Here is a 27,873-nt window from a genome sequence, read left to right on the forward strand (position 1 = left end):
TCAGAAGCTTAGTTCAAACGGAGACACGGTTCCTTGATGCGGCCTAAAGAGGATAACGAAATTAACTATAAAAATGATCTTACATATAAAATATTTGTATTTTGCGTTATTGATCGTTCCTGATGAAGTAAAATCCAGAAACGTGAATTGGACGTATGAAATTTATAAGATAAGATAAGATAAGATAATTTTATTAACCAATCAAGGTGCCCAAAATTTGAGCTATACAATCAAATGAATGAATTCCTTTTTTTTTTTTAAATAATATCAACGAATGATTTTATGTTTCATAATTAAAAATAATATACTTTTTTTATTTTAGCATTTATAATACAATGTATCTTCCACATAAAAGGGCGTAACTCCTAATATCATTCTGACACACTAAACGGATCTTGACCCGATCTGAAACTTTTAAACGTTACTTTTTATGATTTGTCTAGGTTTGTCCAAAACAGTCTTAACAGACTGGATTTAACGCTAGAGCATATCAAAAGGCGTAAGAGAATGCCGACTAATAGCCAGTCAAGATCGTTTAACTAAACCTACCCGTTGTTATCGCAAACTAAAATTTATCTCTTATATACAGGATACATGTTCATTTATTACAAGAATTTTTGTACGTCAAGGTGTATGATAGCACGATAATATACGAATCGTAACAACGCTTCAATATGCTCGTCTACTATATGCTCTTCCACAATTTACGCCTGTTTTGCTCCAGCGACCGGTATTACAGTTTAACATAGTTTAAAAGCTCATTGATCTGTTACTTTATTTACAATTTTGAGCAAGACTTAACTGTTTATTATTAAAATTCAACAAATGTCAACATTATCTTCATCAATTTTATTATTTAACAAAACATTGTTTTTCATTACAAGCAATTTCATATATTAATATACAGCTAGTGAATATTTGTTGTCTACCGAAAATATAAGATTTAAATTATATACGCAATCAATAATTTCTGTGATGTTACTTTTATTTCCGTTACATATCTAATTTACGAGTACAAAATAGTAAAACAGAAAAATAGAAACGATAAATATTCAGGAATACCTAAAGTTTCGTAAGCAATTGCAAGGTATCACACGTTACTTAGATTCCACGAGTTTTCATAGCAATTAGCAATTTTTAAAACGAATATGTGAGATACAGATCTACTGCATTTTGGCAAATTCAAATTATGTTATACTACTATTTTATTTTCAACAGATTCACATTTCTTAAACCGTGCATCAATATTTTAATGTGTTTATCTAAATTTCTTTTATTCATTTGTTAAAAATTGTGAAGCATGCGACTTAACTGAGAATACACGCATATAACTAAATTCGATTAAATTTGATGAAAAAAAAGATAAATAAATGAAGTTTGTCTTGCTTGAGTGATTTACCTGTACAAAGCTCGGGTCTCAACGATGTTTAAAACGAATTGATGCCAGTTTGAAATAGTTTAACGGGGGCGTGGCCTAATAGTTTGACGTACATTACCAGCAACTTGATTTTAATTGATTCACCGCAAAGAAATCTATTTGACTGGCGTTAAAATGAATTGAAATGAATTGAAATGAATTAAAAATATTTTTTAATTTTTGTCAATCTTTATCAAATAACAATTAATCTCATTTAATAGGATTTAAAATCTAAAATTTAAATCAGTTATCGGTAGTGCTCATACCACTGTCCGTCGTTATACTACATCGTCAAGTAATAGTATTTGGTTTCTAGTTGGATTATCGATCTTTGCAAGTGATTGATTTACCCATAATCCTCCTTTTTGACGTCGACATTTAGGAAAAGCAGACGCATTTTTTAGCCATAGATTTATCTTCTAAAAAATCGGAACCAATCTGACACATAAGTTGTTAAAAACCTTATTTGTTTTAAAACTGTTTCAAATAATATTTATCAATGATTTAATTGTCGTTTATTTTGACTCGATGGATACAATTGTCGAAGGGTCATGGCAAATTATGATTTTTAGAAGACGGCATGGTCAGGTTTTGTCGTCATTCCGAGAAGAAAATAGATTACTACTACATCGAATTATTTCTAAATTTTATTTCCGATATGCAATTTTGACAATTTGAATTTAGTTCAAATTTAGAGCAAACTTCTAAATCTAAATTTAGCATTATTTTGGTTGATTAGAGACGCACGTTAAAAGTTGAGATGGCTGGATTATTGAATACAAAATAAAATATTGTTTGCTTTACGATGAATGGGCCATTGGCATTGGCAAATCTTATATTCATTTTTTTGTTCTCGTGCTTTGAGACACGATCGGCCACAGCAGAATCAGCAAATGCGTTGTTTTTTTTTTTTTCTTTTGCATTGTTTTAATTCTTATATGTTCATATACATATTTACATAATTTATCATAGCATGTCTTTTTCAGTTTAAAATGCTCAAGGTATCTGGTAGGAAGAGGCGACAATGTGTTCTACATAGGCTAAGAAAACTTTTTGCGTTCAAACATTGATGGAGATTCGAGTGTTAACATATATATAGAGGGTCCAGTAGCAACAACTTTACACAGTTCAGAGGTTATGTCTATGACTTACTATGGCTCCGGTATTCACGACCGCTACTTCTAGTTCTGCTGATGATAATCAGGTAATTTTCCAGTTTTTCAAAATTCATCTCCGTGTAGTATTAAGGACAATGATGAGTTTGCAAGAAATGTCGATAAGTTAAATCATTTCAGGCGAATATGTTGATCTGGCCTTACCATTAGCTTATTCAGAGGCCTCTTCTGTGGATAATTAGAAAGTCGTTATTTCACAGGACTTGTGATACCCCCCAAAAAAGGGGGGTCTTCCTTTATTTTTATATGTAAGAATGTGACACAGAAACAGGCCCCTTATTTTCATGTCTTGCTGATTAGAACAGGGTTGCTTTTTCTTGCACTGCTGTCGGGAACAGGTTTAATTTTTTAAACAATTGAATTAAAAAGAACAGATTGGATACTGGATATTGAAACACGTATGTTTTTTGCTTACATTGATAAACTGTTTGGTGACAGGATTTATATTTCTGAACTAGTCTAGAAAATAAAGGTCTCTGGCCAGACTAAGGTATACATTTTACAAGCGTGTCTAGAACAGGGTATACATTTTCGCATTCTAAGCATGTCTAGAAGGTGATTTTTTTTCTACAATATTTCTGTTTAGAACAGGGTATGTTTTGCAACGTTTTCTGGTTAGAACGGGTATGATTTAGAAAGTGCTGTCGGCACAGTTATACCTGAAAAGATAGTCAGTAACCCCCCTCCCCCGGAATACAACCAAGACAGCAACAAAACAGAAATTTACACAATAGGTACATTGGGTAACTGGACAGATGCGTTTTTTAGTCTATATTAGTATATTTTGTACTACTGATCACTCGACTGTTTTTCAAGATTTACTCAAGTACATACATAGTATTTGGCTAGGCGCTAAGTGGTGCGCACTAGGATGGAAGTCGTACGATGAAAAATTTCGTCTCAGAATGTCACAGGATCCAGCTGGTTCTTGGGCTGTTGTTGACCCTGACTTATGGCTACTCAATATGTATTCTCCGTCTAGTATTGGTAATGGCAATAAGAATAAGGGCCTTAAAATGTTTCGCATTCAATTACCAAGGTTTATGCGGGGTTCATTCATGTGCTTACTCATTCTTGTTTAAGTTGCTTTGATGAACACCCACTTATGATTCAGTGTCCCATACAAGACTGTTTTCCTGAAGGCAGGCAAAATGTAAGATTTAAGCAAACTAGGCCTCTGTTTAGACCGAGATTTAAGGCACGTGTAAGCAACTCGTTGCAGTATCTCGTCAATACGAACTCGTATACTGGACAAAATATGAAGTGAATTTTTAGCAAATGCTATTACAATTGATCTTAAAGAGATATCAAATTGAGAATTTTTGTTATGTTAATCTTATGTTTAATTTTGTATAGAAGTTGGATTGCATTGATTTCGAATCCAAACTGATGTATCATCTATTGGATAAAGGGTGGACTCCAATAAACACAACTGAATTTAACGTAAATTCGTATTACTATCATGTAAAATCAATCAAGAGCTATACTGGGATCAGATACTTTTAATCTTATTAAAATTTTTGTTAAAAAATAATTCTAACCTCTCAATTTAGCAACATTTTTTTTTATCATTATTTATTAAGATTATATTAAAACCAAGCACTATATTTGATGATTAACATGCAAATATCAAAGTTAGTAAGGATGTTGATTCGTCCTCTAGTATTGTTATTAATGGTAATTAATTTCAGATTTGAGCGTTGTATATTCCAGGCTCAAGTAATGCAGCTGCAGATTGTCTGTCTCGTATTCGGGTGATCCGATCCCGTACATTGGGACCGGAAGCATTTATCATACCACACATACCACACATAACTTTCATATGGTCATTTCGAAACTGGAATAGACTTTCAAATACACAATTCGGTAGTAGATTGTACGAAAAGTTTACACGGGCTTTACATTTGTTAAACAGTTTCGGGAAAGATTTTGGTCTTGCCAATGTATGGCTTATGTCCTTGCAGGACGTTGTGCTTTTACTGCATATATTTTAAATTAGGATTTGCTAATTGAACAATACGTTCACATCGATCAGCTTGATCTTGGTCAAGCATTTACAATAAGCTAAATGTGTATGAAGACTTTACTAAAAATTTACAGTAAGCGTTGGTTTGGAGCGTTCAGGGTTGCTTCAGATGGACAGTAGGTTGACTTTTTAAGAGAGATATTACATCGTAATTTGTCAATATTATCAGGTATATGAAGTTCTGCATACGAAAGCTATGATATTCCAGGCTGTTTTTCCTGGGCTTGTCGTGGTCTTTTTATGTATGGTTGGGGAGTTGACAGTTCAAAATATGAGCAATACATGGTCTACAAATCATGCTTTAAACAAGACTGATGTCAAAATTTACAAGAAATATGTAGAAACTCATTTGGTTTCATCTAAGACCGATCAGTTTGGTAGAGGGTTAACTATAGAATAGAGTATCTTAATACTAAAGTGCAACCTGAATTATAACAAACAATTACATTCATATATACAAGTAATACAGCCAGCCAAATAAGCTTATGATGCACTGTACATTGTGTATCATTATTGAAAGTTGAATAAATAAATATAGTTCAAATTTACACGCAAATTATAGCAAGGCACGTTATCAGTTTATCACAGATTGTCTGAAGGTAAAACAGTTCAAAATAATATACAACTATACACATTCTTCCTGAGCAATTAGACAAATGTGTTTGTCCAGTGGCTTTTATTGCTTTGCTATTTGCCAGATAGACTTGTAGTAGGTGGACCGCTATTTTGTCTTTTGATGGTTAGCTAGTTTGACTAAATACCAATTTTCAACAATACTCAAAATATGATCTCTACATGTTTTAGGTATTAAACATTCTCGTTGTTCGTCGAACTCATTCAACATAGGTATGGACCTATAATGGTTACTTCTATAAATTGTGACTTGGATGGATTTTTGTCTCATTGGCACTCATACCACATCTTCATATATCTATATATGGAGAGAACTTGTGTTGTGATGGATTATCCAATAAAATATTTAGGTCGTTTGAAAGCGGGTGCATATTTGCGTTACATATACGAATTCCCAGTTAATTGTGTGTATGTTGCCGATTCTCCTATAAGGGTTTGGATTGTTAGGTCGTCAATATTAAGAATGTGATTTTGGAAGCAAGACAACGACCGGGAGGAGGTAATTTGGCTTTGAAAGGTCGGAAGTGAAAATTTGATGGTAGGTTTGTTTTTACCGATGGCTAACTATCTCTAAGGTGAAGAATATTCTAATGCGAAGATTGGAAGATCCTCACAGCTATATTACAGTGCACATTGGGAAATGATATATTTAAAATATCAAACTAGGTTACTTTCATCATTAGCTAGTTCAATTTATATCAAGGTTATATATTGATTTGCCTGTTACAACTTGATTTGGTCTCGAGTTTTATTGCCAAGACTGCAATGACGGTCTTCAAACATTACATTATATATATATATATATATAGATTAGACCGTTGGTTTTCCCGTTTGAATGGTTTTGCACTAGTAATTTTGGGGCAATTTATAGCTTGTTGTTCGGTGTGGGCCAGGGCTCCGTGTTGGGGGCCTACATTTACCTATAATGGTTTACGTTTTTTTTTTTAAATTGTTGTTAGGATGGATAGTTGTCACATTGGCACTCACACCACATCTTCCTATATCTATTTGACAGTTTTTAGTTGCCTATATATGTTCTTAGTGAACAGTTAAACGAAATATCGACATTATTGGGCTGTTTTATAAATAATACAAATAGTTGCTTGTTAATTTACAATTTATATCATATAATGGCATATTCATTTATCAGAAAATTATTTTAATCAAATTTTGCTTGAAATGGCACAGCTATGCGCAGCTCCCCCCAATTTTATTGGCGGTTGACGGTTCTGTGAAAATTTTAACTATAGGCTAAAATTGTCGCAGCACCGCCAACTTGGCAGATTTCGCTGCGCTTAGATAACATATTTGCAGTTTACAGACTTATTGTAATCGTATGATAGCATTAGCCTCTGATTTCCAGGGTTAATAGCTTATCTTGAACTTCCCCTTTTCATATATGGTCTGCCACCTCAAACATATTCGGCGATCATCATATAACATTTTCAAAGACACGTATGCATTTTTATCAGTTAATTTTAGTTCATATATCTACATGTATCACAAATTGCATTTCATATAATAGTACATATATCATATCACAAATTGCATTTCATATAACAGTACATATATCATATCTGTTAATAAATGCTGTGGCCATTTCCTGCCAATACCAATCTTGTTGTTTTTTATGAGCATCTAAGATAATAGGATTTAAAATCTAAAATTTAAATCAGTTATCGGTAGTGCTCATACCACTGTCCGTCGTTATACTACATCGTCAAGTAATAGTATTTGGTTTCTAGTTGGATTATCGATCTTTGCAAGTGATTGATTTACCCATAATCCTCCTTGTTGACGTCGACATTTAGGAAAAGCAGACGCATTTTTTAGCCATAGATTTATCTTCTTAAACCCGCCCACCCTCCCTTTATTAGTAGAATGCAATTCCTACGGAAGATACTGCTGTTTGGTTTTGTTTGTTTATTTCAGAATTGTATTGTCTAGACTACATCAATTAAATCATCACTATATGTGGAAAGATGTACAAAAGTTCTAATGACGAGACGGTCTTTCAAGAAAAAAGATTAATCCTGGACGAGGAGTGGACGTGCATGCATATAGAAATTGAATGGATAACTTGGAAAGAAATTTATTAGTTTGTTGTTTTTTTTTCTGATTTTTATTAAACTTTGCGTTGGTAGCGATAACTTCTGATATCCAGGGTTAGTCGCTTGATTTATGGCAGATTTCGCTGCGCTTAGATAACATATTTGCAGTTTACAGACTTATTGTAATCGTATGATAGCATTAGCCTCTGATTTCCAGGGTTAATAGCTTATCTTGAACTTCCCCTTTTCATATATGGTCTGTCACCTCAAACATATTCGGCGATCATCATATAACATTTTCAAAGACACGTATGCATTTTTATCAGTTAATTTTAGTTCATATATCTACATGTATCACAAATTGCATTTCATATAATAGTACATATATCATATCACAAATTGCATTTCATATAACAGTACATATATCATATCTGTTAATAAATGCTGTGGCCATTTCCTGCCAATACCAATCTTGTTGTTTTTTATGAGCATCTAAGATAAATAGCGTTAACACGTTTTTGTCCGTTCAAGCTAAATTCGGGTTACTAGTGTTCTTGAGCTACAAATTTAACGTATTCCTCAGTTACATTTTCCCGATTGTCACGTGTTTTCCCTTCTTTGATCAAACGTGATAGCGAGTCAGCTATATTTTTCGGTCCGGGAATATACCGTACAGTATATGTATATGGTTGCATACGGAGAATCCAGCGCTCAATTCGAGCACATACTTTCGACTTTGTAGAGTAAATACACTCAAGCGGTTTATGATCCGTTAAGAGCTCGAACTGGCTTCCATAGATATAAACATGAAACCTTTCACACGCCCATACCAAGGCTAGAGCCTCCTTTTCGGTCTGCGAATATCTGCGTTCCGTATCGCTTAAACTCCTACTCGCGTAAGAAATAATGCGCATCTCACCGTTTTGTTCTTGTATGAGCATGGCTCCGAGTCCAACTGGACTAGCATCTGCTATTACCTTAGTAAGTGTCGACTTGTCATAATTACCTAAGGTTTCCGCATTGGCAAGACGACGTTTTAGCTCATCGAACGACCTTTGTTCATCTTTTCCCCATGTGAACGTTGCATCTTTACGAGTAAGTGCACGCAGCGGAGCTGAAATAGTAGCTAAGTCAGAAATAAATCTAGCACTATAATTAACAAGACCTAAGAAACTACGAACTTCTGCTGAAGTTCTTGGCTCACGTGCTTCAACGACAGCTTTGACTTTGACATCTGCTGGCCCAATACCCCGACCAGACAAAACATGACTCATGAACACTACTTTGGACATATTAAATTCACATTTATCATTGTTTAAAGTAATACCTTTGTCTCGCAGTACCCTAACAACATTTTCAAGACATTTATCATGTTCAACCTGGTTACTAGCATGTACAATAATATCATACATAATGTTATGAACACCCTCACAGCCCTGAAGGACTTGTTGCATGATATTTTGATATAATTCAGGGGCACAACTAATACCAAACATAAGGCGCTTATACCTAAACAACCCTTTATGAGTTACAAAAGTAGTTATTTCCCTAGACTCTGGTTTGAACTCAATTTGGTGATAGGCCCAAGTTACATCAAGCTTACTAAACACTTTACTAGAGTTCATATCTTGCAATAGTTCATCTATTGTTGGAATCGGATGTCGTACTCGTTTCACAGCTGTATTAGCCTGGCGCATGTCAACACATAGTCTGATGTCATCACCTGAACGTTTTGGCACGACCACTACTGGAGAAACCCATTGACTAGGTTCATTGACATGTTCAATTATATCTAAATCTAAAAGTTCATCTAACTTCTTGCCAAGTTTATCGCGCAGATTAAATGGTACCCTCCTCATAGGCTGAATAACGGGTTCAACATCTGGGTCGATAGGTATCTGTAACTGAAATGATTTCAATTTATCAACTCCTGTAAAACATTCTGGATACTTGTCCTTAATTGTTCCAGGTTCACTAACACTATGAACAAGCTGCAGCACACCTAACTGTTCTGCTGTATTTCGACTTAACAAAGCCTGACCTTTGCCTTCAATAACAACAAATTCAATATCCTTTAAAGTTCTATTGTTACATTGTACAGTAGCTGTAAATATTCCAGCGATTTTCAATGGTTCCTCACTACCATATGCGAATAAACTCTTTGTAGACTTGGACGAAACACATTTCACACGATTATCTTTTAAATAATTCCATAAATTTATTCCCATGATGTTACATGATGCTCCAGAATCAATTATCATTTTCAAATTCACATTCCCTATATTGACAACAATATTTTCACACACAGAATTTATCTGATTTACACCGATCATGCTAAATACATATTCCTCATCATCCGTGTTATTCTGTGGTTGTTCAACAACTTGACGAATCTTTCCGTGTTTTGACTTATCCTTAGTTTTACAAACTTTATCAAAATGACCAACGATTTTACACTTCCTGCATTTCTTCCCCCGAGCCGGACAGCTTGGGTCAGTCCTAATGTGACCTTCACGCCCACAACTGTAGCAAGTTGCTGTACATGTAGACTTGTTACCCGAATTAAAACTGTTGTTAACAGAATTAAAACTGTTCTTTCCATACTGTTTACCTTTTGACTGTATCATGTTGACCTTGACCTTCAATTGATTCCGAGTCTTCCATAGCTTTTGCAATACTTCTTACATTTGCTAAAGTAAGTGTTCTACCTTTCTCAAGCAATTTACGTCTGAGATGGTGACTTAAACATTTATCAATAATTTGATCTCGTATTCTTTCATCAATTGCATTTTGATTTCCAAAATCACATGTATCAGCTCTCTGTCGAAGACGCGTTATATATTGTTCAATTGTCTCTGAAGAAGACTGAATCATAGATCGAAAAATTGATCGTTCATAAGGGGCATTTGAAAGTGGTGTGAAATAAGCATCTAGCGCACTCACCGCCTTCTCATATGCACCTTCTCCGGCACCTTCCGGCAATGTGAAGAAAATGTCCTGAACATTCATTCCGGCTGTGTGCAATAATAATGCATATTTTTGATCTACGTCTGTAACCCCTTTTCCTGCGGCAAATAGTTGAAACGCCCGAAGCCATCGTTTCCAACGTGCAGACAGTCCTGTCGAGTCAGAAATGTCGAAATTCTGTATACCGCTAACATCTGGTAGTAAAACTGATCCCATTTTGTAATACAACCTTTGATTATCCTCGTCGCCAATTTAAATATACTGTTTGTGGCATGGAACACACGGATTAAACCTGATACTGGCATACAAACAAACACCATTGAAGGTACATCATTTATTACGTAACCGGAAACTCAGCATCTTATATATATAACAGTACAAAGGGAGACAAGCAGTTCAAATACATTGTTCCAACACATAACAGAGTTATCTCTCTTACTATACTGATATAAAACATACATAGCAAACACTACAGATGCCTCTGCTGTTGGACTGTTAGTAACTGAGGGTATCACCAGCACAGTAGCCAGTACTTCGGTACTGGCATGAAAATACGGGTTTTTTGTATTATTAAAATTTGATGTTACAAAATGTTAGAAATAGTTACAAATTAAGGACTGTATCTCCCTCGTGCAAAGCTCTGGCTATACTTTTTGGACCTTTTGGATAATAGCTCTTCATCTTTTATATAAGCTTTGGATTTCAAATATTTTGTCCACGAGCATCACTTAAGAGACATGTTTTGTCGCAATGCGCATCTAGTGCAGGAAAATTGGTACCGTTAATGTTGTTAATACATCATCAATTAATAATATGTTATGGTAAATTCTATAGGAACGGATAGATGTAAAACGCCAGTGGCAAATATACCATACGATGTAGGAATGAAAAGTGATTATGTCATATATAAACTGATACAGAAGATAAATAATGTCTGGCACTTTTTGTTCAAGACGGACACTCAGAGCTGGAATTTCACCACACACGGACACATTAGTTCATGCAAAATTTGTCAAAATTGATCAACAGTAGTCGAACAATATTATTTAGACTAGTTAAGCTACCAAGTAAGAATAAAAGAACAATTCTTAGGTATGCTGCTTTTTTTTAATGACGTTAATAACAGAGAAAATAAATGTCTTGCTTATTGCCTTGATGCAGTTCTTGTTTTGACATTCGATTTTCGATTTTTTTTCTATTTACTCTGTTTCTATCGAGTCTTGGTTTTTTCTGCTAATTTTGCCTTTGACTCATTTCTTAGTATTCAAAAGGTAATCGTAGATTTAACAAACTTAACAAAATTGAATACAACAATCAGCAAAACAAGGCCAACGACAATACACATAAATGCAGCTCCGGTTAATCCCATCCTCTCAGAAGATTTCCGTTAATTAGGAGCAGACGATCGCCTGCGGATGCTAGAAGAAAATTGTGTTATATCGACTGCTAGTTCCTTTTTAATCTTCTATAGTTCTGATTCTAGCACTATTAACAATTCTTCCCGAGACAAATTTGGAACTATTTTTGATTCCCAATGTTCAAGTTTCCTCCTATAGTCACATCTACATGGACACATATTTGCTGAAAATATTGAAAAGAGTTTGACCAATAACACATTTCATCATTATCTATCGTACATCATAAACATTGAAGGTACGGACATTTTAGGAACTTGTTAAAAATGATAATTCTTATAAATAAAGAATGGAGTGGAACACTCCTGCCGCGTGCTGGATTCGAACCCACAACATCAGAGTGGCAGGCTAGTGAGACAGTAGTTTGAGTACTTTGACCAGTCGATCAACGAGGCCAACCCTTGTTATGAAATAATTTTTGTTTGCAAAAACGAGGAAAGCGATTCTCAGCATGTACATTCCGTCACAATATATCAAACTCACTCCATATCACACTGAAAAACATAGACAACAACAAAAGTGGGCGAGACCCGGGTTCCGCGGTACCCTTTCACATTTTTTTTTTTAAATCTGACTTATTAGACTGTAGAGACAATGGTTTACCAGAACTGTAAGGTGTGCGAAATTTTTTTTTGTTCATTCACATTAATTCAATAATTTCTAATTCTAACTATAACTATTACTATTTTTTCAATCAAATATATAGTTTTCACGTTTAAATCAACACATGTATAATGTAAGTCAGTAAACCGGATATACGTTAATTATTATGAATTACAGTGCCAGTGATGCGTAGCAGGTAAAATCAATTGTATTGGTTATTTTTAAATGTATACTTATGTAAACTTTGGGAAGTTTAAACTCATTTGATATTTTCCCTGGTCAAGTGAGGCTGTTAAAAAGCAGGGGTCCCTAAGTATGCGACCTGGGCTGCTTAGGTATTTATATAGCAGGAAATAATTGAATAAAAATATTTGTTATCGTTAAAAAAAAAAAAAAAAAAAAAAAAAGGTGTGCGAAATGCTACCTTCCCTCTTTCCAGCTCTTCCAACACACACATCAACACCGTCACTCTTTTACCAAAACATACACATACGGTTGTCCTTTCATCATTATTGATCTATTAAAACACGCCATCTGCACTTATACATTTAAACGTGTAACCTAAATTTAAACTGCTCAGTTTTGTAAAGTTTAAAAATTATGACGTCCTTCAGTCAATTAAGCCATGCATGCGATGTCTCTTTATTCTATATAGTATGTATAGATATAATCAGAGGAGTTCCAAATAGTGTTAATAAACCTTTAGTTCAAGATTCAGAAAAGAATATCGTAACTTTAACTTAACGGTAAGCCATTTAAGAAAGCAGTGTTTGCTCTAGCAGTGAACACTTTTCGAAAATCAAATGGAGCAGTATACGTAGATACAAAGAGCTTTCAATTATACATGTTTTCCAAAATTTATTAACATGTTAAGAATTAGAATTAAATAACAATCGTGCGATATTGGTTTTCGCGTTTGCATGGTAACATAGACCTTAAACACATAGTGCAATATTAATTTTTCATTATTTGACTAAATATTACATTATTTGTCTAAATATTTAAAAGGGACATTTTACAATACATCTTTTTAATCCTGATAAACACAATTGCATTTTTTAAACAGGGAAATATTTAAATTTCATATATATAATTAATTTTAAATGTGTTTCAGTATATCGTCCTTGATGTGTGTATATATATATATATATACAACTCGTCTAAACATCAACCCAACAATGTTAGATCTGTAAATTTGCTTTCGCAAATTTTTGGTTGTTAACGTTTGAAAAAATTATACAAATGTCACTTTATAATTGACAATGCTCAATAAAAACTGATGTGAACTTTTGCCGTTGGGAAAAATCAATAATTGCATTTCATAGAAACAGTGAGCACTAATCAAGTGTTGTAACCTGCACACGCTAATTGGCTGTTACACACCTTTGATGCTGTATCCAAGGACAATGATTGTGTAATAAATGTATTACAACTTGAGGGTATTACAGACGCATTAGACTGTTAAATGACATTGATTGACAGTTCTTGGTGAGTTTTAATTACTGTACAAACAAAGGATTAGGATTATCATCTGACTTAAAGAAAACCTTTGAATATCGATGTCTAATCATTTAACCTATTTATTTTATTGTCTGCATTTATGTTTATCAATTATATAATGCCAATAAGATTTAGTCAGATCATAAAATAATGTAAATCTACAGTTAAATTTTCGTTAGGGTTTTAATTTCGTGGATAAAATTCTTATCCACGAAATAAACGAAATTAAATCCCCCACGAAAATGTGTGCTTTTACAGTACTTAAGTAGATACCGTAAATCTACGTAATAGTTATACACCGAGGGAAAGGTGTGTCTGGATAAGAAACCCTGTTGGCAGGAGGTGTATAACTAACTTACACCCCCATTCTAAACTCTATATTGTTAAAATTGATTATTAAATGAAAAAAAACTCCGATAACATGTATTTTATTGACAATATCATACCATGATTTATAAGATTTTTTTATTACATGAAACCCCAATAGAAACCCTTTTTTGGTTATCTTTGTTCAAACTTTGACAATTGAGTATATTTTACCTATGTCAAGGTTGTTTTACAAACAAAAAGTACGTTATGCTCCTTGTATGCAGTTGTCAATATGGAAGGGTATGAGACGGACGAAATTGTTTGGCAAGCGCTGAATTTAGTAGAAGAAACCAAAAATAAAGGCAATATTGTTACCCAAAGTACTTACCTGTATTAGTTTAATAAAGGTAATCATAACTTTATTGTTTATCTCACGGTTTTATAGAAAAAAGCCCTCTTTTTCTCGAGAATAACTAAACATTCATATTCGGACATACAAAGGGATAAATATGTCCGCAATAGAAACACGACTACCAGACACGCTCAGCATACAACGATACAGATTTAATATTTCGTAAATCTCTCTTTTGGGTGCAGGGGCTGATCCAACTGGGATCCCAAATTCTACAGAAAGAGAGTTGGGTTCCAATCAGTCAAATACATTGATCTTTTAAATCGGGCCCAACCCGCGGAACCCCTACCACTGATCGGCCACTGGATAACGAGGGTTGGGTTGGTACGAGAGTTAGATTCGACGCTTTTTAAAAAAGAAGAGATCAATGCTTTAGAATAGAGACATATGACTGGGATAAAAAAATATTACTTTCAGCAAAGAAGTAATTAAAGGATTATTTTTGTATTCAAAATATATGCGTAATTTTATTTTAGCTATTGGAATTTCCTAAAGTGTTTTTTTTTTCAATTTGTAGTGAACACTATTAGTAATTTCTAATATTCATGCTATTTAAAGATTAATCAATTTCTATTGTTACGAATAACAATAACCTTTTTGCGGGATGTAGAAGGAGTGGTTTCCAGAAACCTCACTCGTCACAGCCGGTCAAATTCCATTGTTATTCGTAACAATAGATATATTCAATTTACACGTGTTTCAAAAAAAGAAACTATAAAGTATAACAATAGAACTGGAGTGTAAATGTTGTACAGTCATAATGATTATACGTCACAACATACTCGAAGGTTAATTAATTGTTTTCATTGTATTGGTCTTTGGACCAGCTTTTAGAATGGTAACTACAAGTAATCTTAGAGTGCTTTTCCGTCAAACACAAACGATGCAAACGTTTTCTAACATACGTTTGCAAAATGTACATAAACTTTGACAAATTATGCTAAAGATGCGTCTACAGTTTTTCGTTCATCTTTTGTTAGTACAAACGCTACATTTGTTTCTAACTTCAACCTGATTAAACGATGTTTTTTGTTTTGTTTACCAACAACATGTGCGTATTAAAAACAACTGTTCACAAGAGACCAAAATGACACAGACATTAATAATAAAAGGTCACCGTACGGCCTTCGACAATGATCAAAGCCCATACCGCATAGTCAGCTATAAAAGGCCCCGATATGACAATGTAAAACAATTTAAACGATATAACTATCGGTCTCATTTGAAAAATGAACAAAAAATAAATATGTAACACATGAACACACGACAACCACTGAATTACAGGCTCCTGACTTGGGACAGGCACATAAATAAATACCCTCCCCATAACCTGGCACAGTGGTAGAACAGTACAACATAAGAACGAACTACAAAAATCAGTTGAAAAAGCCGTCCGGTGACCTATAGTTGTTAATATCTGTGTCATTTTGGTCTTTTGTGGATAGTTGTCTCATTGGCAATCATACCACATCTTCTTTTTTGATATTAACTCATCAGATGGACAAAAAAAAACAATTATTGAAAGTTCAAACAGGGTCACCAAAGACTTAACAAACGATGTGTTTCTATTTTTGTAGCGTCTAGAAAACAACAACAAACGGCACACACAGTTTACAAAATTTTCGTAAAAAAGAAGTGCACCCATAGATTGTTGCATCTACATCCGTAGTGTAGAATTGTTATTTTAAAACGTATATTAGATAAGTGCCGTTTGTTAATTGTCACCAAGAGATTCACAACTGATTTGTAGTTTGTTCGTATGTTGTGTTGCCACAGTCCTGTATAATAAAGTGTTTATTTGTGGCTTCTTGGTTCAGTTTTTTTTTACCATTCATCGTGCATGAATCATAAGTTTTTTTTTCGATTGAATTGTTTAAATATATGAAGCTATATATTTTGCTTATAGAATGAAATTCAAAACAGTGTGGCTGTGGCCATTGATTGACACATTAAATTCATCCATTGACTGGGACAATTTAGGTGAACGTTTGTATGTAACGACCACTGATCACTTTGCACTTTTTAAAGACACTTAAACTATGGGATCACCAAAGGTTCTCAACACCTCAATAAAGTAATTCGAAAAAATTAATCAGAAATAACACGATGTTTTGATTTATACCAATTATATAAATCAAAACATAAAGGTTATTCCTGATTATTTTTTCGAATTACTTTATAATTAGAGGCGTTTAGAAACCTTTGGTGACCTCACAGTTTAAATGTCTATCGTAGGTACGTCGTGAACAGTGGTCGTTACAAACAAACGTTCACGTAAATTGTCCCAGTCAATGGATGAATTTAATGTGTCAATCAATGGCCACAGCCACACTATTTGAATTTCATACTAGTTGAAGTCTGAACGGTGACCTGTAATTGTGCACACAATTATTCTATAGTCTAAATGGATTTTTGTCTTCATACCATATATAAATGAATATATATGAAGATGTGGTACGAGTGCCAATGAGACACTCTCTTCCAAGTCACAATATATAGCAGCATACCATTATAGGTCATATCCGCATATTTTTATGATCAATTCACGTTGAATTATTATCAAAGTCATCTTAGACTTCGTGTCCTTCGTTGTGATATTCTGCCACGAAAGAGGAAACTGATTTTTATTTTTTTGCCATTTTGCTAAATTTTGCATCATTAATAATTACAATTTCCTAGCACAGATTTCTACTTCCAGATGGACCGACCACAAATAAGAGTTGAACAAGACGTGTGGGAAAATTCTTTCGTAGAACAGTATTACAATCGAAACCATGGTATAGTTCCACATGAAAATCAAAAAGACGACCCTAAATATAACGAAAAGAAAAAACTGATTAGAAAATGCCAGGAAATTGTCGGAACAAATGTTTCAGGAAAACCACCATTGAATATTGCTATCGTTGGCCCACCCGGCGGAGGTAAATCGTCACTTTTAAACACCATATTCGCTAGTTTTAGTACAGAACGATGGAAAGAAATAGTCTCGTTTGGAAGTGTTGGTAGGGCTGATGTACAGTTTACAAGAAGATACTTAAGGTGTGTATATTATTTCTGCGGTACTATGATAGTCATTAACATGTTCATGGATTACAGTTCACCAGTAAAAAGATGACACAGAAGCAAGGGTTCGAGGGAAAATAACAACAAATTGCTATAATATTGTATTATGAATATCTTAGATAGTAGGGCTATTTGAAACGAATCATATATATGTTGTGTACAAGTTATCATTTTGTACAAATTATAATTTATACAAAAATATTGTACAAATTATAATTTGTATTTTGACTTTGTACAAATTGTAATTTGTACAAAAAGTGCTTGTACAAATTACAATTTGTACAAAAACGGGCACAAAATCACTTATAACTTGTACAATAATTTATCATATGGATTTTTGTGAAAAAAGCATTGATACACATTATTGAATTGCTATTAAATGACCTCACAGTACATCTAAGTTACAAAATTCAAAAGTAGTTCTTTATCATTCGTTTAAACAGGTGATGTAGTGATATATGGAATCGGGTATTGCACAACATTTTTTGACTATCAAATCGATGACGACCTGTTTTACAGGCATATTTTAACTGCTTGGACAAATAAATATCCCAGAAAGAAAGCGAGATTAAACCCACGATTTGGTTAGGAATATGATTTTGCTAAAGTCAGGAATATGTCAGTTGTGTTTGTGTCGTTTTTTATCAATTTTTTTTTCAACAAGGATCTTTGTTTTATAAATATCTATGACTGTGCATAAAACTTAACGGAAATCATTTGAGGCAATACAAACTTTAAAAACACAATACAACTTATGCAGAACAGACAGACGGACTTTTATTTTTATAAGAAAACTAGTTGGTGTAGTATTATAAAATCATCAGACCCAATGGCATTGAACCATTTATCTTTTCACAAACAAAATTGAAGTGGAATAAGTCATGTAAATCCAATCTTTTGAAGTTCCAATTACAAATATAAATCATCTCTTGTTTAAAGAAATCTTTGATTGTTGCCTTGGACTTTTTGAAATAACGAATAAGTGACAACAAATCTTTCGAGACTATTTTCACGATCTTTCACGATCCATAATATCAAATTTTACAAATATACTCGTTTTTGCAAAGTTTAGAATTTGTAGTTGTTTGAAAACGGTGTATTTTGTTAATAAGGTTTAATGTTTGGTCAGTAAATTACAATTCTATCCTGTGAATCAATGCATTTTTCACCAAAATTCATATTTAAAAATGTTGTACAAGTTATAAGTGAATTTTGGTCAAATTTTGTACAAATTGTAATTTGTACAGGCACTTTTTGTACAAATTATAATTTGTACAAAGACAAAATACAAATTATAATTTGTACAATATTTTTGTACAAATTATAATTTGTACAAAATGATAACTTGTACACAACATATATATATCAAGGTGTTAGCCGTGTATAACCATTCCCGACCGTGCAAGTCCCTCATTGTAGTCAAGGTCGTTTAATAAGTAAATTCACAAAAATACCGACCTCCGAGAAATATGGAAAGTCCCTAACCAGATGGCAAAATCAGAAGCATAAGCACACCAAACAAATGGATAACAACTGTCATATTCTTGAATCGGTACAGGCATTTTCTTATGTATACAATGGTGGATTAAACCTGGTTTTATAGCTAGTTAAATACCTAACTTGTATGACAGTCACATAAAATTCCATTATATTGACAATGATGTAAGGATTACATACATTCACATGTGAATGGAAATAAATCAGATAAATCTAAAATAAACAAAATAATGTTTAAAAGAATACAAAAGGATGTCAATTTAAAGTTCTTTGAAATATATAATTATATTAATCAAATACAAAACAATTGTTATTTGTACAATATTTTTTTCAATAGAAAAAAAATATAACATTTATGCAGAAATTTGAACATTTTAGAACAATTATTCTCAAGAAAAAGAGAAAAGAAATTATGGAAAATATAAATCTATTTATAGTTCCTATTCTGTGTCCAAACAGGTAGAATCTTGTTTATGTTCCAGGTATTGAACTCTACAATTTATTACAAAAAAAAAGCATAATTTTATTCGTACAATTGTCATTGTCTATTTTCCTTTTGTTCTGAAATATGTTATTACATCCTAGTACTTATTCCTGTTATAACCATTTCAATTCTTTATATAGTCCGACCGATCGGTGAAAAAAATGCCCAAATAATGAGGAACGCGCCAATTTTTGCATGATGGTACATTTTTGTGTACTGAACAATATTAGCTATAGACCCACCCTCAAAATTCAAAATGGCGGCTTATTTCAAGATGGCTGCCGTACGTTCTAAAATATTTTCCAGTATTGCACAAACCACAGTGGATTTGATGCTGGAAGAACATAAATAAACATATTTGAATGACTTAGTGTACTTAGCAAGATTTTGTTTTGATGTATCTTTGAAATACAAAATGGCGGCTATTTTTAAAATGGCCGCCTTGAAAAATAAGCAAATATTTATATTGAGAATTGACCTGAATATAAGCATTTTATTGATGTATAGTGTCATTTAGTATCTGTCCCAGTTCTGTCCTTTATTATTTTGCCTTGCTTGTTATTTCATACACAAAGAAGTAGCTTTCATAACAAGCTGCAATAGTAGCTTTCGTTAAAAGCTGCATTATTTGTTGTCTTGGGTCACACATTAAAGCTGTGATTTGGGATTTATCTGCCTTAAGATATCATTCAGTGCCTATCTTATTTCTTGGGTCGCAATATTTTGCAATTTGAGATATTAAACTGTGAATTGAGAATCATTTAAACACATATCAGTGAAATGGCAGGAATTGAGGACAACAAGGACAAGAACATTGAAATTGCAGAAACTGAATTACTTGGGGATAAGGAGAAACCCACAGCTGAAGACACTTTAACAGAAGATAGCTCAGAAATGACTATTAAACAATTATACCAAGATTTTTTAGCAGATAGAAAATCTAATGCTCAAAGTACAGCTGAGATTTACCGCAATATAAAACAGAGTGAAGCGCGAATTGATAAAATATGTGTTGGTCTCATTACGTTTCGAACTCAACAGAAAGAATCAATGAATATTAATAACGAACAGATGAGAGCAATATCTCTGAAGACAGTATAGACCACAAGGCTAATAATAATTGCTTGGCAGAATTGATGGTCAGACCAATAAGATATTCAATGGTGTGGTGAGACGAATGGACAAGCTGACAACAACTGCGAAAGGAGATGCAGTTCAATTTAAATGTCCATTTGAACAGCAGGGTACCTTCCAACAACTGGCATCTGTTGTAAATGAATAAGTGGACAATCGAAATAAAGAAGTTAAAATTCCTGTAATGGACACATCTTCTAAGCCAAAATTTGACCTTAGCCTGTACAACGCAAGTTTACCAAAAGTACACAACAAAATCCATGCCTTGGGTCTTTCCCCAATTGTAGTTTGCATGAACAATCAACCGCACCAACTCTGTTGAAGGTGTCTTCACCTTCAGTCAAAAGTCCTATATCAGGGCCTTTGCCCTGCATGAGACAGTTAAAATTATTCAACAACAAACTCCATTTAAGAACATACACCTCTAGTACTAATCAAGGATACAAGCAAAAGGCTTATGTGTCTTCTTACGCACACTTACTCATGTTACTATGAATTAATAATATTTGGTTCAGAGCAGCACACCATTACAGAAACAATTGGCTGCAAGTGGATTCTACCATTTGAACAGCAGGGTACCTTCCAACAACTGGCATCTGTTGTAAATGAATAAGTGGACAATCGAAACAATGAAGTTAAAATTCCTGTAATGGACACATCCTCTAAGCCAAAATTTGACCTTAGCCAGTACAACGCAAGTTTACCAAAAGTACACAACAAAATCCATGCCTTGGGTCTTTCCCCAATTGTAGTTTGCATGAACAATCGACCGCGCAAACTCTGTTGAAGGTGTCTTCACCTTAAATAAAAAGTCCTATATCAGGACCTTTGGCCCTGCATGAAACAGTTAAAATTATTCAACAACAAACTCCATTTAAGAACATAAACCTCTAGTACTAATCAAGGATACAAGCAAAAGCCTTATGTGTCTTCTTACGCACACTTACTATGAATCAATAATATTTGGTTCAGAGCAGCACACCATTACAGAAACAATTGTCTGAAAGTGGATTCTATCAAGTTTCGCCAATGCTGAATGCAGTACCTACTTACGTTATCATTCCCGTAGAGTCAATGGCAAATTCCAAATTTATAACTCCAATTATGACAACCTCGTCAGCACCTGGAGCTCTAACAGACTTCCCATAACAGCAGGCTGACTCCACTGACCGATCCAGGAAAGGGCAGAGGAAACCAAAAGAGTGTGGCAACACCTCTTCTTCAGACTCCTCATTGGAGAGAGAATATACCAAATGGCAAGAAAACTTGGTGCATGGGACCGGAGCCGAAGCCCACAGCTCCCAAAAATGAAAAAAAAAATGAATTGAAGAGGATCCATGACTTGGGAGGCGTTCATTTACCAATTTGAACGAACTGCCTAAAGATGACAATGGGAAAACAGAAAAAATGTGTGTAGGCCCCAGATGTTGGCTTTGAGTACGCTTGCAAGGTAAACACATATGATGATTCAAAGGCCTTCAAAAGCATTCATTTGGAGCAGCGCTTCAGCAAGAAAGACGATCAAACCAGATTGGAACCAAAGCATTCCGTCGAGGATGTAAAGACAAAAATTCTTCAAGGCATGTAATAGAGAGGAATCCAGAAACATTCAACAAGAAGTTAAACAGGTCGGGACCACTACCTTATATGGAAATGCATTAATTAGCATACTTATGTTCTCGCACATGTAATTGTTTATTTACATGTGACGCAATTTATTTTTACCTAGGTTTTTGACCAATCCACTTAATAAGTAACAATGCATGATAGACTACTACGTGTTTACAATCAACCGAGAACACGTGTTATTTACTGAAATACAACATATTTTTTCGTGCAATGCGGGATTCACAATTTCGCTTAGTTTTTCATTTTGTGTATCCTAATTTATTGTTCGTGATACAAAGTATTCATTCAATGCTCAGATTAACGAAGAGTTGTTTCTATGCGAAGAAAAAAGGGTTTGAATTACCCGATATATAGCCATTAATATGTTTGATGATGGCATGGAGATTTCATGTATTCGTCCACCAGACAGCAACGAAACAACAGCGAAAAACTCAATTACCCATGAGACAAACTTACTAGTGTAAAGTAATCCCTCAATAACAGCCGGGGCTAATATTCACGAGTACAGCAATTTCCGTTTAGTAAGTAAAGGCGAATGTGTGATCCTTGAATTTTGTGTTCGTAAAAAAGGGGAAGAAATATTTACATACATGGCAGTGTTAACAAAATCTATTTTAAGAATTGAATGCTTCTTTTTGTACTTTCATTGGGGTGTAAAAGCGTTGACCGAAGTACATTTTGTATGAAGCGCGTTCTAAAAATGTGCGCACGGTCAACGCTTTTACAACCCTATGAAGGTACAAAAAGTAGTATTCAATACTTATTATTACAATTTTTGAGCTTTGATCATGAAAATACGTATTTTGTAATTTTTTTATTCAATTCATCTGTGCACTTTATTGTGGGACCACGTGTTATCATGGACGAAAAGTTTTATTGGGTAATGCAAATGCTTAAGGAATAACATGTGATGTACAATTAGCCAATCAGAATAAAGGATTCTAATGAAACAAACAATTATAAGTATTTATGTTTGTCACATTTCAGTATATGAGACTCCCAAACTGTTCCCTTTGTTTTGAAGGTAGTGAAGTCTGCAACTGTAGTTTCATTTTGTTTTTGTTTTTTAACGGGCTCGGACATTTGCCAAACAGAATAAAATCATTACAGCTGATTTCCTAATGCTTGCAAAGTTAAACTTTGGTTGGCTTGCTTGCTTTGTGTGTATAGTTGTTTATACAAGCTTTGAAATTAAGATTGACATCTTTAAACAATATATATAGGCATAGTTTAACTTGAATATTTTATATTTGAATTTAATTGGTTATTATCCTAAAATGATTGTACAATATACGAACAAAGCAAGCAAGCTAACCAAAGTTTTGCTCTTCATGCATTAGGAAATAAGCTGTAATGATGTTATCCACATGTTTGTGCGACGAGGTGGAAAATTTGATATGTTTTGTGAAAATTGCAGCGTTGCATCTAATATAAAAAAGAAGATGTGGTATGATTGCCAATGGGACAACTGTTCACAAGAAACAGAAATGACACAGAAATTAACATCTATTGTACAGCCTTCAACAATGAGCAAAGCCCATACCGCATAGTCAGCTATAAAAGGCCCCGAAATGACAATGTAAAACAATTCAAACGAGAAAACTAACGGCCTTAATTATATAAAGAAATAACAAATATGTAACACATAAACAAACGACAACCACTGAAATACAGGCTCCTATATATAAAAAGCTATATACGTTTTTATTTATAAGATAGATTTCTTTTCCTTTAATATATAACATTGGGCCGGGTTTTTTTGTTTGTTTGTTTGTTTGGATTGTTTTACACAAGTAATTTTTGGGTCATTTATAGCATTTTTTCGGCATAGAACCTGCTTACTTTACTAGATTATGTCTTTTTTGGAAAGCTGTCTCATTTTGCACTCATACCTCATCTTCTTATTTCTATATACAAAGCACGTTTTAGAATAAAAATAATAGGTTATATGGCACCCACTGTGATCCAGATGCTTTAAATATTGGAGATATTTCACATACGTCAACATCACAGCAGCCGAATGATAAAAACCTCTGAGATATATTTTGTGATAAAATTAGCAACAAACGGACTTAATCGATGGATGAAGCTATACAAAATGTATTAAGCTATATACCGTAACCGCTCAGTGGGGGATTCATTAGGGGGGGGCCGGGGGTTGGACCCCCTTTTAAAAAAATGAATATTATGATGTTCTTACTTTCAGTTCAGGTCCTGATAAAAAGTTTACATATTCAGTACAGAAAGAAGTGTGTCAATGAGAGTTTTCGTGTTTTTCTAGGCAGAAATGATTTTGGAATGACATTATACAGGTTTAAAAGAGCTTAAAAAATCATAGTGGACAGTGGTCATTTCATCTGAAATTTCACTGTTTCAGGTCGTAGAATTATTGCACAGGTACAATGCATAACAATGGTAAAAACCTGTTCAACAACTTTAACAAGGCGAAAAAGAAAGTCGAATTTTGAAACCCGTAAACAATACTTTTTTAATCTGAGCATGCAAATGGAAGATTATGTTATATATTTTACAATAATCACATTCGCAGAACAAAAACATAGATTTTGAGAATCTCAGACACTATATTAGTTGACAGTTCTTCCACTAATTTCGCGTGTTTTCCGATTGTAGTAAACTCGTAGTAGCCCACAATGCATTGTAGCTCATTGAGTCGATTGGTCAGTTTTTCAAGGCCGTATTGGCCTTGTGTTTGGGAAATTACTATGCAAATATATTCTGACGTAAAGAAATCTAGAGTTCGCGACCTGTTAAACCAATTAAAAACCTCATGGCGATATATGGATCAAAAAGTGCCAATTATGACCATCGACAAGTCTACTTTGTTGATTTCGCAGTATTTCCGACCGATGAAGGAAATATGAGCAGTCCTTTGGATATTGAGGTACATAACCTCACACAAATAGTCTCAAAACTAGCTGATGTTATGCTTTCAACAAATCAGCATAACCGTGTTTTGGATGATCAATATAACCTCGGTTCTTCTGATCAAATAATCATGGAAGATCACCAGTCCAATGGAATATCACCCGATCAATATTCACGTTGAAGATCTCCTGAGCAATACAATCGCGGTAGATCGCTAGATATAAATACACCAAGCTTAATGCTTATCGATCAGCAACACCCCCACTAAGCTAGAGATCATGTAGTACCTAAAGTCAACGTTTAGCATCTCCATGGACAAATATTAGAAATCCCGGTTATTTCAGACAACGGTCACCTTCACCAGGATACGGAGCAAATCAAAGTACTACCCCAACAATGGAGTCTTTAAACAGCAAAGGGTCGGGCCAGTAGGCCAACGCACGGCTCCAAAGTTTTTTGGCCATGAAACATCACCTCATTACAAAATTGAACAGAGGCCCGTGGCCTCGTCCGATATTGTCATCAGACAAACCTTTGAAAGAGCTTAGAATTACGAGGTACTATACATGACCAGAATGTGAGCATGATTGTGGACACTGCTGCAATGATAACATTAGTAAATGACAAATTAATTCCGGCAGAAAATGGAGATTTAGAGAACGTAACGCTACGTGGGATGGGTTAACAGCTTGTTATTGGGAAGATTATAAAGAACGACTCTCGACATTAATAGAGTAAACATACAATGAAATGTGTGCAAAGAGCCATTAACAGACGATATTATACTAGATATTTTGGACACTCTGAGCGCAGTCATAAACATAAGTACTCCCACAATTACCATCAACAATAACGTGATAAATGCTATATTTGTTAACAGTGGAAACGAGATTTTTACTCAGCAAGTTTGCATAAAACGAACCATTATAGATCCGCCAAACTAAAAAAAGTCGATACTATTAAAACTAATAAAAGTGCTGACCAGGAGTGCATTTTAGGACCATGCTCGCTGAATAGTTGCGAATTGGTTTCGCATGTAGCTAAAAAGGAAATGGTTGCCCCTTAACCATTTTAAATGAGGACAATCGTCTAATCCGCCTAGAGACAGGTACACCTATTGATTACATAGAATAATTTGACGATGTAGTTGGTACGGCAGATGAAAACGCGATAAGTGACATAAGACGTGGCATTGAAGAGACACGAGACAAGGTGCCCTCGGCACTGGCTCAAAGTTCAGATGAGTTATCTACTATTCCACCACATTTAACCGACCTATATTAACATTCAATCGACTCGTTTCAACCTATTTCATTTAACCCATTAAAACTGAAAGCGTTTAAATAGAACAATTACAAAAATATAACATGTAACATATTGATTAACATTTTGAATTTCACAATTTTTTTGTATATGCAGCCATATTTGCAAATGTATGTGCTATAGAAATAACCAAATAATTTTTTTTACATTCTAAAATTAATTGATAACAAATTTAAGAACATGAAGTCAATTCTTATAGAGTCATTACTTTAATTTCCGAAATTATATAGAATACCTTAAGAACGAGCTTGATATTTATACCGTTTTTCCGCCATCTTGAAAATTTTTCAGAGTGGATCCATAGCTGAAATAAAAGGGTATATAACCAAGAACTACTATGCAAAGTTTCATGCTTTCCTCATCAAGTGAGCAATTCTGCTCTATATCAGCACCAATCGGCCGGACTAATATGCAGTACTCAATTTTCATAAATATCCGTCGGGAAATCATTTGGATCATTTAATCAAATTTCAAAAGAAAATACTACTTTTCGAAAACGGGATAGATAGCAATGTCATTCATATAAATGATATTATTGATGAAAAGGGAGTCTATTCAGAAAAATTAATAAGTATAAAACTAAAATATAAATCAAATTGGAAGGCTGAATTCTCAAAATTGATGAAAAGGGAGTCTATTCAGAAAAATTAATAAGTATAAAACTAAAATATAAATCAAATTGGAAGGCTGAATTCTCAAAATTAAGAAAAGCAATCCCAAAAGAATGATTTAAAATATTAAATGAAGAAAGCTCAATATGAACTAGTGTTTTAACAAATAACTCACTATATACATGATATATAACCGTAAAATTGAATTGCAAATATAGACTAGAAAAATTAGATTCATAGCAAATTGATACAATTCTGATAGAATGTGATAAAGAACTTCCAATTGGGTACCTTAAGTGAAACAGAATATTAAACTGTGAAAATATACAAATTAAAGCTTAATATGTGCATAAAATCATTCATAACTATTTAAAAGATAATACATTGAAAATGTGCAGATGGAAACTATTACACGTTATTTTTCCTGGAAAATAAGCCTTAACTCTACTTGTGATAAAAGAGATGATTTTTCATTTCCTATCGTTAATTATCCATTTTTAGATGGTGACGTTCCTTTGTCACCATCTTATGGTGTTTATATGTCTCAACTTGTACGATTCGCTCGTGTATGTAACAATGCATTAGATTTTAGCGAAAGAAATTTAAGTATTACTGAACAATTATTACACCAGGGTTTTCAATATCACAAATTAGTCAAAACATTTACTAAATTTTATCATCGGTATAAGGAAATAATTCGTAGATATAACTCAACATGCAGACATCTTATACGTTCAG

General features: G+C 33.8%; 1 protein-coding gene across 5 annotated transcripts in view; it reads left to right on the plus strand.

Annotated features, from left to right (window-relative positions):
• Nucleotides 1-27,873, plus strand: part of LOC143042151 (uncharacterized) — a 65,243-nt gene that overhangs the window by 24,129 nt on the left and 13,241 nt on the right. Inside the window, exons 1-2 of one of the 5 annotated variants that reach the window (XM_076214412.1) lie at nucleotides 12,968-13,033; nucleotides 17,207-17,547. The exons of the other annotated variants lie outside the window; for them this stretch is intronic. Coding sequence (XP_076070527.1) covers nucleotides 17,207-17,547 — 341 coding nt within the window. The 5' untranslated portion in view covers nucleotides 12,968-13,033. Of the gene's footprint in view, nucleotides 1-12,967; nucleotides 13,034-17,206; nucleotides 17,548-27,873 lie in introns of those variants that run through there. 5 annotated transcript variants of the gene reach the window in all.

This window comes from Mytilus galloprovincialis, chromosome 8 (assembly GCF_965363235.1).
Source record: "Mytilus galloprovincialis chromosome 8, xbMytGall1.hap1.1, whole genome shotgun sequence".
Classification (NCBI taxonomy): domain Eukaryota; kingdom Metazoa; phylum Mollusca; class Bivalvia; order Mytilida; family Mytilidae; genus Mytilus; species Mytilus galloprovincialis.